The sequence below is a fragment of the Chiloscyllium punctatum genome, chromosome 22 (assembly GCF_047496795.1).
Source record: "Chiloscyllium punctatum isolate Juve2018m chromosome 22, sChiPun1.3, whole genome shotgun sequence".
Classification (NCBI taxonomy): domain Eukaryota; kingdom Metazoa; phylum Chordata; class Chondrichthyes; order Orectolobiformes; family Hemiscylliidae; genus Chiloscyllium; species Chiloscyllium punctatum.
This window is the reverse complement of record NC_092760.1, coordinates 78,794,934-78,808,138: the sequence shown is the minus strand read 5'-3', so window position 1 is coordinate 78,808,138 and position 13,205 is coordinate 78,794,934. Positions and strand designations below refer to the sequence as shown.

At 40.7% G+C, this 13,205-nt stretch overlaps 1 protein-coding gene across 4 annotated transcripts in view; it reads right to left on the bottom strand.

The window, feature by feature from the left end:
* Positions 1–13,205, bottom strand: part of ckap5 (cytoskeleton associated protein 5) — a 121,446-nt gene that overhangs the window by 97,260 nt on the left and 10,981 nt on the right. For all 4 annotated transcript variants that reach the window (XM_072592678.1, XM_072592677.1, XM_072592680.1 and 1 more), the window contains exon 2: positions 9,225–9,314. In XM_072592678.1, the coding sequence (XP_072448779.1) occupies positions 9,225–9,281 (57 nt within the window). In that variant the 5' untranslated portion in view covers positions 9,282–9,314. The remainder of the gene's footprint in view (positions 1–9,224; positions 9,315–13,205) is intronic.

The window sequence follows — 13,205 nt, the reverse complement described above, 5'->3', positions numbered from 1 at the left end:
CCACTGTGCCACCGTGCCGCCCACTGGAGGGGCGATAGATATGTCCCCTTGTACTTGCCATCGACAGGGGGGAAAAGGGTCTCACTTTCCAATCTCTCTCACTCTCCGATTACCTTATGTCTCAATTAAGTCATCTCTCAACCTCCTTTTCTCTAACGAAAAACAGCCCTCAGCCTTGCCTCAAGACCTTCCCTCAATACCAGGCAACCTCCTAGTAAATCTGCTCAATCCTTTCCAAAGCTTCCACATCCTTCCCATAATGGGGTGACCAGAACTGCATGCAATACTCCAAACATGGCCACACCATAGTTTTGTATAGCTGCAACATGACTTCACGGTTCTGAAACTCCATCCTTCTACTAATAAAAGCTAACACACCGCATGCCTTCTTAACAAACCCATCAACCTGGGTGGCAACTTTCAAGGATTTATGCACCTGGACAGAGATCTCTCTGCTCATCCACACGACCAAGAATCTTACGATTAGCCCAGTACTCTGCATTCCTATTACTCCTTCCAAAGTGAATCACCTCACACTTTTCTGCATGAAACTCCATTTGCCACACCTCAGCCTAGCTGCAGATTACCCATGTTTCTCTATAACCTACAACACTCTTCAGTGTCCATACACTGCCAACCTTAGTGTCATCTGCAAATTTACTAACCCATCCTTCTATGGTCACATTCAGATCATTTATATAAATGACAACAGTGGACCCAAAATAGATTCTTGCGGTATCCCACCAGTAACTGAACTCCAGGATGAATATTTCCCATCAACTACCACCCTCTGTCTTCTTTCAGCTAGCCAATTTCTGATACAAACCACTAAATCACCTCAATCCCATGCCTCAGTATTTTGTGCAATAGCTTACCGTGGAGAACCTTATCAAATGGCATATTGAAATCCATTTACACCACATCAACCTCATCCAACTGTTTTGTTATCTTCTCAAAGAACTCAATAAGGTTTGAGGGGCACAACCTACCCTTCACAAAACAGTGTGGACTATCCCTAATCAACTCATTCCTATCAAGATGATTATAAATCTGGTCTCTTGTAATTCTTTCCAACACTTTACCCTGGGCTCCCATCGATATCCATGACTGTTCTCAGCAGCATTTCAGTGAGCCAAATGCACATTTAATCGTTGTAAAGAAATGACACAATCTTGGTAACACCTCTTTGAAGTAATTTTTCTAATCGGGATCCAGAGATATTCTTCGAATAACTGATATTTGGATAATCGAGGTTCCTCTGTACTGAAAATATTTGTCAACACTTGTTCCAATTTAAGCTGCTCTAATCTATTGAAATGCATCCTCAGACAGAATGAATCTGGTTGCTAACATTCAGTTCCTTTCTTTGGTAGCCTGGTGACAAAATTTAATCCTCTGGTGGGTCCCAAGAACTGTACTGCCAACATGAAACCTTTCTGTGAATGAGACAAAATAAAAGCTTTTGTGAATAGAGTTTCAGTCAGGGCACATTCCTTTCAGGAGCAGACAGTAGCAGGAGCCAGAGCGAGGTGCCTATACAGAGGAAGATTTAAAATCAAGTGAGGGTGTTCTTGGGCTTAGTTTCAAATGGGGCACATTCCTTTCAGGAAGAGCCAGCAGCCACCCATTCTGGGGAAGCACCCTGCAGATATCGCAGTGGGAGAAGTCAGCATGGCTTCTGATTGGTCAGCGTTAACATATTAACCTGTTCATTCCCTTGATGCTGCAGGTGAAGAAATCTCAACAGTATGGGTAAGTGGCTCAGTCTACTAAAGGGTTAGTACAGGGGTTGGGGTGGGGAGGGGGAAGAGAAGAAGAGAAGAAGAGAGAAAAAGAGGAGGTGCAGGCTATGTATTAGAAAGTAATAATGAATTTTTTAGGTATCTTATTAAACTTTAACATGTAATCTCAAAGCCAATAGAGAGTTTGTCATGTTAGTTGGTGGGTTGCGTTCTGCCTCAAAATGTGATCAATCATGGACCCTGGTAGCATCCCTGATAATTACATCAGCAGGAAGTGTACCAGCTTCAGCTGTTCACTGAACAAATGGATCTGTTTTACGTGACAAACAGATGGTGGGAGTGTCATAGGTAAGCACTATTGAACAGGCAGGCAGTTCAGGAGCCCCCTGTAGTTGTTCCCATCAACAAGTATTCTATTTTGGATACTGATGAGGGGATGGCTTATCAGGTGACAGTATCAGCAGTCAGTAGTGACACCACAATTCAATCTGTTGTATAGAGGTGAGGGACAAAGTGTAGTAAATAGTAATTGGAGATTGACAGTCAAGGGCATAGACAGACACTTGTGGCCACAAGAGATACTTCAGGTTGGTATGTTGCCTCCCTGGTTCCAGAATCAGATGTCGGAGTAGGTACAGGCTATCCTGAATGGGAGGGTAAACAGAAGAGATAGGCACATGTAGGAAGAGTGACAAGAGGTCTTTCAAACGAAAACTCAGGAAGTTAGGTTGCAAACTAAAACAAAAGCAGGATCTTATGAGTAGGAGTATCAGAATTACTACCCATACCACATGCTGAGGCAAAGAACAGATATAGTACTATTGCACAAATGGCTAAAGAGCTGGTGGTGTGTGTAGGAGTCAGTTATGTACACCGTTGGAATATCTCCGGTGAAGGTAGGACCCGTGGGGGGGAAAATAACGACGACAACAATGGATGAAACAGGTCATTAAGTATAGGGAATGAAGAGGAGCTTGAGACTTATAGCCAAGAGGATAAGCTGTCAGGGAGATATTGCTGAACACTGCAGAACTGGAGGCTTAGATTATATCTGCCTTAAAGCAAGAAGGATGAACGTACAGCCGGGATCAATGTATGCAATCACGATGTTGTTGCTATCAGAGTCATGGTTGAAAGAGGGCCAGCATTAGTAGCTTAACATTCCAGCAAAATCAATGTTTTAGATGAGACAGTGAAGGAATCAAAAAGAGGTGGGGAGTTGCATTATTAGTTAGGGAGCATATCACAGACATATTGAGGGAAGACATCGGGGCGGGGGGGATCTCGCTGTGAGGCATATGGTTAGAGCTCTGGAATAGGAAGGGTGCAATCACATTACTGGGATTGCGCCGAGGACCTCCAACTGCCAGGAGATAGAGGAAGAGATACGTAGTCAGATTCTGGAAAGATGTGAAAGTAACAGTTGTTGCGAAGAATGATTTTAACTTCCCCAGTATGGAGTGGGACTGTCTTGGTGCTCAGGGATTGGATGGGGAACACCGTTAGTTAGGTGTCCAGAGGATCTTTTTGAGACAGTATGTGGATAGACCAATGAGTAAAAGGGGCTATACGGGACCTGGTATTGGGAAATGAGTTGAGCCAGGTAATCAAAGTTTCAGTGGGGAGCATCTTGGGAATAGTGACCCTAATTCACAAGTTTTTTGGATACTTATGGATAAGGACAAGACCTCGGATGAAGACGTTAAATTGGGGAAAGGCCAATTATAAATTAGTCAGGAATTGGAGAACAAATATAGAATTAGCTGTTTGAGGGCAAATCCACACCTGACAGAAGGAAGTCTTTGAAAGACCAGTTGATTAGAATGCAGGACTTGCACGCTGCTGAAAAAAAAATGAAGGACAGGAATGCAGTATGCAGGAACCTTAGATGACAGGAAATCATCAGTTTAGTCAAAAGGGAAGCATACCCAAGGTCTCAACAACTAAAAACAGATGACGCCCTTGAAGAATATAGAGAAAGCCAGCAGGAGCTCAAACAGGGAGTTCGGAGGGCTTAAAACAGGCCATACATTGTCCTTGGCCAGCAGGGTTAAGGAAAATCCAGAGGCATTTTATACATATATTAGGAGCAAGAGGGTAGCTAGGGAAAGAGTAGGCCCACTTAAGGATAAACGAGGGAGGTTGTGTGTGTGGAGCCAGAGGAAATGGGTGAGATTCTTAATGAGTATTTTACATCAGTATTCACCAAAAAGAGAGACAAAGGGGATGTTGAGGTTAGGGAAAGATGTGAGAATATTCAATGGCATGTCAACATAATGAAGGAGGGAGCGTTGGGTGTCTTGAAATGCATGAAGGAAGACTGGTCCCAGGGCAGATGGGATCTAACACAGGATACTGTGGGGAGGCAAGAGAGGAAATACCATATCTTTGCATCCTCTTTGGTCTCAGGCGAGGTTCCAGAGGACTAGAGAATGGCCAGCATTGTTCCTTTATTTCAGAAGGGAAACAGAGAATCCAGTTAATTTCTGGTTGGTGAGCCCAATGCCAATGGCGAGGAAGCTATTGGAGAAGATACTGAGACACAAGATTTGAAAGCAAATGGACTGGTTAGTGATAGGCAGTGTGTGCACGCGCACGGACAGGGAGAGAAGGTCATGTCGACTGGGTTTTTTTTGGAGGCAGTGACAAGAATGATTGATGAGAGGTGGGCAGTAGATGTTGTCAACATTGACTTTAACGCATTTAATAAGTTACCAGATGGCAGGCAGGTACAAAGGATAGAGTCTCATGGGTTCAGGGGTGTACTGCCTAGATGGAGACGGAACGGGCTTGCTTAAAAAAGATAAAAGTAGCAGTAGAAAAAGGTGCTTTTCAGAACATATCAGTAATTAGTAGATCAGTCTTGGGACATTTGCTGTTTGTTAGGAGATCTGGAGGAAAATATAGATGGTCTTATTGGAAAGTTTGTAGATGACACCAAAACTTGCAGAGTTACAGATAATGGGGAGCATTGTCAAAAGGATATCGTGGGATATAAACAGATTGCAGATTTAGACAGAGAAATGGCAAATGGAGTTTAATCCAAACAAATGTGAAGTGATGCATTTTTGAAAATCAAATTCGATGCAAATCATGCAATAATGACAGAACCCTTAAGACCACAGATTCCTCCAAGTGCCACACAGGTGGATAAGATGGTCAACAAGGAGGCATAGAGCATGCTTGCCTTTTATCAGCTAGGGCATCAAATAAAAGTTGGCAAGCGTTATAAAATTTTAGTGTTATACAGCTGTTATAAAATTTTAGTTAGATCACATTTGGAATATTGGATGCAGTTCTGGTCACCTCGCAACCAGAGGACGTGAATGCTTTGGAGAGGGTTTACCAGGATGTTGCTTGGTCTAGGGGGTTTTACTTAAGAGGGGAGGTTGGATGAACTTTGATTGTTTTCACTAGAAAATCGGAGGCTGAGGCATGACCTATTAGAGGTCTACAGATTTATAAAAGGCATAGATAGGGTGGATAGTCAGAGGCTTTTTCTCTCAGAGTGGAAAGGTTAACTAAAAGAGGGCATAGGTTCAAGGTGGGGGAAGAAAGCTTAGGGGAGAAATGCAGGATTAAGTTTTCACATAGTGGGTGCTGGTTGCCTGGAATGTACTGCCAGTGGAGATGGTGGAAGCAGGCAGATTAGTAATAGTTAAGATGTTTAATATTTTGATAGGCACATGAATGTAGGGTAAACGAAAGATAGAAACATTAATGTAGCAGGATAAAAAAAGATTTGGAATTGGAATCGGCACAGGCTTAGTGGGCTGAAGGGCTTTTCCTATGCTGTATTGTTTTTGCGACACATATGACCTTACATTTACAAACTAAAAATGTTAACTCTCCTGGATTGTGATGTTTAAACTTAATCATTGATGCTGTGAAAAATTCTTCCAAAAACATGTTTACTTATACACCACGATATGACCTGATGTTGATTTATACATCAAGGTATAGTTTGCATAACCAATGTATTTCCGTTACATCAGTGGGATATATTTAATGATTAGGAGAAAGTGAGGACTGCAGATGCTGGAGTATCAGAATTGACATCAGAAAAGCACTCCATAGGAAGGGCTTATGCTTGTAACGTTGATTCTCCTGCTCCTCAGATGCTGCCTACCCTGCTGTGCTTTTCCAGCACCACACTTTCAACTCTATATTTAGTGATTGCTATTAAATGCATATTTGTAGAATGAGAGATTAAAACACATTTCGTTAAAAAATGTGCCAGACAAATTCAAATTCAGTCTTAAACATTTGAAGTTCGTTATATTCATGCTGAATCATTTCAGCTAGGGCATTGCAATGTCCCTACTGATTCAGGTTTGGTGCTACTAGCTTCAGAATCATCATTCTACAACAGATCTTCCGCATTTTCATTAATTGGATAGCCTGCATTTTATGAGTGCTACGATAACAGTCCATGCACAAATAGCATCCCATGATTTGATGACAAATCACACAAAAACAAACCAAACAGGACAGTACGCATTTGAATTGAAGCTTTCACCTCCAGTGAGAACCCATTTATCACAAACATGGTTAAATTATACATTCGACTTAGAACTCCACCTCCTAATTACATCAATTTGAGTATTATTTCTTCAGACACATGAAACTCAGTTACACTGGGTACGAGTGCATCTCATACTACTAAGTCACATTCTTTAATTAGGTCACTGAAATGACCAATTTATGCTGTCAATTCACAACTTCACCACATCCTCATTTATCCAAACTGTCTTCATGAAGTCAAAAAAATCCCTTCCAGGGAATTTGGTTTTCAGAATGGGATTAAGTTTTAAATCACCAGAGTTTAAATTTTTCCATGTCGGCAACACATTAAAATCTTCTCTCTGTTCTAGAGAAAGCCACATGATATTTACAAGCCTCCTTATTTTACATACAAATGTTAGCAATTTGAAGTTCACAGACATTTGGTCAATGTTGCAGATGTGACATAATGGGCAATTGTTTGTGCCACTGTCAAGTGAGTTGCTGGAAACTAGCAATTTCAATAGCGAAGTCTTCTGGTAAGCTCTGAGGAATCTTGGTCTTCTGCAATAACTCTAGACATTTTGGTTCCATGAAATGACTACACCAACTAACAATTGCTCTGAACCTTTTTCAGTGCTCCAGGTTGGATTTTGCCCACTTCAGTGCATATATACACAAACAATTCTGGTGACATAAAACATCAGAATGGTTATGCTAAGAATCTATTTTGACGTGCCTCAATCAATAGAGTTGATGATTTTGGGTATCATCTTCTGAAACTGCACCACCCTTGTCCCCAAACTCTAACAAGCAGGTGCTTATGGTCTTTTGTCAGCAAGATTAAAATTTCTCTACACCTCCTACTCCCCTTTCCAATTAGTCAGCAGTTAGCCAAACACTCTAAAGCTTCCCCCAAATAAAACTGAAGTAATCAGTTCTGTGAATTGTTCTCTTCCCATAAATGCTGCCAGACTTGAGTTTCTTCAGTACTTTCTGCTCTTATTTTTCCCTTAACTTCTCCCCGCTATTTCAGCCTATGCTAGCTCATCCTGTCTTGTAGATATCCTGGCACGGCCAACATTTATTGCCCATCACCACTAGTTGACCAGAGACAGTGGAGCAGCATCAAGGAAATGAGTAGTTTTGAATGCTACCTCTGAGGGCAGTCATGCAAGTGTATGTTTTTTTTAAAAAAGTCTATAGCCTTTAAAACACCTGATCACTGAAGCTAAATCAACACAGACCTGCTTTGTATTTGGATGGGAGACCACCTGGGAATACCAGGTGCAATAAAAAGGCTCTGTAATGCATTGGTAGTGCCCCTAACTTTGAACTATAAGGTCCAGGTTCAAGTCCCACCTGCTCCAGAGGTGTGTAATAACATTTCTGAACGTGGAGATTAGAAAATATTTAGAATTTTTAAAAGACTTGGAGGAAACTAGAACAGATGATTTCCTTTTAAGGAAAATGTGAAGCTCAGTCTTTTTATGGTCACTTTTATGGATGCTAACTTCTTTCTCTCTAACCTGCCTTACAAAAGTGGACACGTTCCTCACCGATTTAGTTGTCTCTGTGTACTTATCCAAATTGAATGCATTAGCTTCCACTATCATTTCAGATAGTGCTCTCCACATTACGGAATGTTGTCGACACAAAATTGTCACCACACATATTTTGGCATTATTGTTCAGATCTGTACTGTCTAGTATCTGTCCTGTCTGAGGAAGGAAAGGAAAGGAAAAGGAAAAGGAAAAGGAAAAGGAAAAAAGGAAAAGGAAGGAAAGAGTTGGAATGAGCTTATCATGCATTTGATCAAAGATCTTTGAAGACCTCTATCAACTCACCTTTATAATAAAAAAAAGGAGAGAAGCCCGACATTCCATACCCAATTCCACATTCTATATCTTTCCCATCCACTTTATATGGACAGTAATGCAGCGGAGACCTAGCCAGTGATTACGAAGGTTTATCAGAACTACCTAGCGTTATGGGGAAAATCACCAGCCTTAGAGTAAGAGTTAGGGTTCAACGACAGAGTTTATTGTACAAGGAAATACCAGAGCTGTGGGAGAGAAAGACACCAACAGCACCTTGGTCAGCTGCGATTCTTCACTCAAGCCCAAGGACATGACAAGATACTTTGGGATACGATAGGTCAGTGATGAGATTATTGTTTCTGAAATATAGTTGGTTGTTACAAACATTGCAGAATCATTATTAGCTTCGGTGCAGTCTTTGCCAGTTCCAGCGCAGCCTTTGTTAATTTCAGCACGGTTGTTGTCAGTTTCAACTGAGATGTCAGCTTCAATGTCTGCTTGAAGTCCATTGCTGTAATAATGGGCGCTAATTGCTCTTCCTGAGAACAATTACTGCAGCCTTGGCTATTATCACTCTGTATTAAGTCCATATTAAATGGATAGCTGGACTCAGACACTTCAGTGGGCAGTATACGCTACTCATATGTATTCTCTCCTGAACCGCTTTGAACTAATGAACTAGGTTGCGAGTACGTTGAGCTAGTGTTCTGGTGGCCCCAGGCAGTCTCACTGTTTACTCTGTTGTTTCTCTCCATATTGTGGTCTGTTAGTCATCTTGTGTGGCAGGTGGCCAACTTATGGTTCAGTAGCCATCTTGGGTCCATGTGCCCACTGTCACCCTGCACCATGCCATCTCCTACTTCAGGAGTTTTGTATTTACTCCTTCTTTGCTAAACACAAAGATTCCACTTTTCAAAAATAAAATGCCTTTTCAACTGTACACACACCTTCAAAAGATTCTAGTCCCTCATTTCTAGTTTTGGACTCCTTCTGGAATTGAATTACGTAGTTGATGTTATGCAATGCATTCAATGAAAACTGTTGCAACAGTGTTCCACAAATATCTACCTCAGATTTGGTCAATGTTCAATTAATTCTCCACAAATATTTGGCGATCATTCCAATAATACTTGTAACTAAATAAAAATCTGGCACCTACCTTATGCTCACATTTCTGGTCAATCGGCAATTTCATCCATTCGCATTCATCCCCCATGATGCTTATGTAATGTGCTCAGTAAACAGCAACCTGGAAAATAAAACGTATTATTATCCAAGCTACTCTGCACTATACAACATGGGTAGACTTCATAGATTTGGCTGGAATAAAGGGCCCATTATTTTTTGCTAACTCCTCACTCATTTAGTCATAATTCAAAGTAGCATAGACATGTAAGAATTTTGAGGAGAGACTGAGCAGGTTTGCCTCGTTTCTTTGGAGTTTAGACGATTGAGAGGAGATCATACTGAAATGCAAAAACGTTAAGATGCCTGACAGGGTACAGGTTGGTTTCCCTTGCATTTAGACGCAGAGCAATCTCAGAATTAGATGCTGCTCATTTAAGACAGATGAGGAAAACTCTCCTCCTAGGTGAGAAAAATTCCCAACTGAATTCTTTTCCGTAGAAGACATTCGAGGCTGGGCCATTGAGTATATTGAAGATGGAGACAGATTTTTAACCAGGGAATCAGGGTTATTGAAATAAGACAGGAGAGCAGAGTTGAAGATTATCAACTCAGTTATGAGCTCATTGAATGGCAGAGCAGATGCAATGGGCTGAATGGCATACTTCTGCTCCACATCTTATTGCCTAACTACAGAACTATATCCAAACATTAGACAGCAACAAAATCTGTCCTGATCTTGCTTTGAAAGCAATTTGATTGCTCAGAAACATTCCCAAAGCATTTCCAAGTAAAAACCACAACACCAGGTTATAGTCCAACAGGTTTATTTGGAAGGGAAAACGTGAGTACTGCAGATACTGGAGATCAGAGCTTAAAAATGTGTTGTTGGAAAAGCGCAGCAGGTCAGGCAGCAACAAAGGAGAAGGAGAATCGACGTTTCGGGCATAAGCCCTTCTTCAGGTTTATTTGGAAGTACAAGCTTTCAAACTGCTGCTCCTTCATGCCGTCGCTAGGTATAATTTTTAAACTTTGTCCATCCCAGTCCAAACTGGTAACTCCACATCATGGATCTCCAAAGTAATATAGCACCAAAATTGAAACACACATTTAAATCACTGGTCAGAACAGAACTTTATGTCATTGCCACATTAATTGGCTTCAAACAGTTTACTCCTGCAGGTTTCAACCTTAAGTGGCCAGAAATAATTTTTGTAACAAGCAGCATTTCAGTACGATTGCCCGTTAATCTGCTGAACTTCAAAGAGATGAGGCAAACTTTTAAATAACCCAGGCATTTTATTCTTTGTATTAACAAAGAAGAATATGCTGAATGTTATTACTGGGAAGGACAGATCAGCAGTTAGGCAGTCTAGATGATACAGTAGACAAAAAGGCGGAAATGATTCAAACAGTATTGAATGCGGTCCCCAAGCAAAGTTATTTTAAAAGGGCAGGTGTTTCAGCTTTTGGGACCGCATCTCAGGACACCAGAAAATCAAGTAAGGAGGTTTGGTTGAGCACAGGGAACCATGATCTGAGAGGACGAAGATCAAGAGCTTTAGGAACATGATCTAGAGAACAATAGCACTGAAGAAAAAAGATGGAATAAGATGGAAATTGCAATGGGAGACTAAAGCAAGGCAATGGAAGAGTTTCAGAGCATTAAAAAAAAGTGTTTTTCAGTATTGGACTTGAAAAAAATGCAGTTATTTTGAAGAGGGGATCTAGGATTTTAAGCAAAGTTTACAAAAGTAACGCTATAAAACAAGCGTCAGGATAGCATGAAACATGCTCTGCTCCCACTGCATTTCCTTACTCTTGGACTGGTGGGAAATGAAAGATGCAGAAGTAGTTCAAGTTAGTGCACATTTTGCACCCACATGTTTGTGTTATACCAATAGCATCTATCAAGTCAAGTGGAAAGTATTTTAGCAAACTCCTGATTTGTGTCTTGCAGATACTACTGTCTTTGGGGAGCCAAAAAAAAAGCTAACTGTACACCAGAGAATACACAGCCTCTAATCCATTAATAACTAATAATTTTGAGTAACTCAGTTGGGTTTCCAGTCAATTGTTGCACCTAGTGGGAAATTTCAAGTATTGATATAAAATGGCAACATTAAGACACTTAATGAAAGAGGATGATTGTCTGATGGAATTTTAATTAGTTAGTACATTTACAAGCTTTGACCAATTAATAAATCTTGCAATTACAAACAAACAACTTCATTAGCTTAGGAATTGCAAATGAAACAAAGCATTGTAAAAGCAAGTTTCAGTTGAAGATAGCGGAGTTTCGTAAGGTTGTCAGGAACATCTACAAAGCGAAATGATTGGCCACCAATCATTCTGCATTCATAAGTGCCACAGCTGGAACTGTTTACCTCATTACTATTATCTTCCGTTTTACTTGGTACATGCTGCTGACAGCACTTTGTTTCTCATTGGAAAAGTAACAAACTGTTTGCAATATATGGCCCTTTCAGCTAGATGAAGCTAAACCTCTCACTAGCATAATATCATGACTCCCAAAACAAGCTGGGAAATGTATGTAACTTTTTTTTTGGTGGGATAGAAATGCATGCTAACAGAATACCTGCACATGCAGAAAATACGTTAAAGATATTTGAAATACTTCGACAACCACCTGATGATGGAGCAGCGCTCCGAAAGCTAGTGCTTCCAAATAAAAATCAGACAACACCAGGTTATAGTCCAACAGGTTTAACTTTGTACACCCCAGTCAACACTGGCGTCTCCAAATCATACTTTGAATATATGCCAACTTTACTATCGACTGGAAGCAGAGCCAAGGGGGAAAGACAATAGAGCAACAATGGCAGGAGTTTTTGGGTGTAATTGAGGACACGATACATCCCAAAGAAAAGATGGATTATCCAGGGAGTGGTTAGACAGCCAGAATCGATAAAGGAAGTCAGAAAGCGCTCAAAGAAAAAGACAGAACCTATAAAGTGGCCAAGAGCACTGGGAAATCAGAAGATTGGGAAGGCTACAAAAAAAAACAAACAAACAAACAAACAAACAGAGGACAACAAAAGAAAGAAATAAGGAAGGAGAGGATCAAATATGAAGGGAAGCTAGCCAGTAATATTAGAAATTATAGTAAAAGTTTCTTTCAATACTAAGAAACAAACAAGAGGCAGAAGTAGAAATTAGGTCACTCCAAATTGATGCAGGAAGGTTAGTGCTGGGAGATAAGGAAATAGTTGAAGAACTTAAGTACTTTGTCAGTCTTCACAGTGGAAGACATGAGTAATATCTCAACAATTAAGGAGAGTCAGGGACAGAATTGAGTATGGTAGCCATTATAAAAAAAAGTGCTAGAAAAGCTTAAAAAGGTCTAAAAATCAATAAATCTCCTGGCCCCAATGGGCTATATCCTAGAATTTTGAGAGAGGTATGGCTGAGGAAATAGCGGAGGCTCTGGCTGTGATATTAAACATAAAAATCACTGGAGTCAGGAAAGTCCCAGATGCTTGGAAAATTGCTGTTGCAACCCCTTGTTCAAGAAAAGATCAAGACAAAAGATAGAAAATTATAGGCCGATTAGCCTAGCCTTGGTTGTAGGTAAAATTCTAGAATCCATAGTTAAGGATGAGATTCCTAAATTCTTGGAAGTGCAGAGTCAGGTTAGAACAAGTCAGCATGGATTTAGTAAGGTGAGGTTGTGCCTTACAAACCTGCTAGAATTCTTTGAAGAGGGAACAAGTAGGTTAGACCAGGGAAACCCAGTGGATGTAATCTACCCAGACTTCCAAAAGGCCTTTGATAAAAAGGTGCCTCACAGGAGGCTGCTGAGTAAGGTTAGGGCCCACGTGTTTGAGGTGAGCTACTGGCATGGATTGAGGATTGGGTGTCTGACAGAAGGCAGAGAGTTGGGATATAAAGGTTCTTTTTTGGAAGGGCAGCTAGTGACAAGTGGGGACCTGCAGGGTTCAGTGTTGGGGCTGCAGCTGTTCATTTTATATATTAATGATCTGGATGAAGGGAT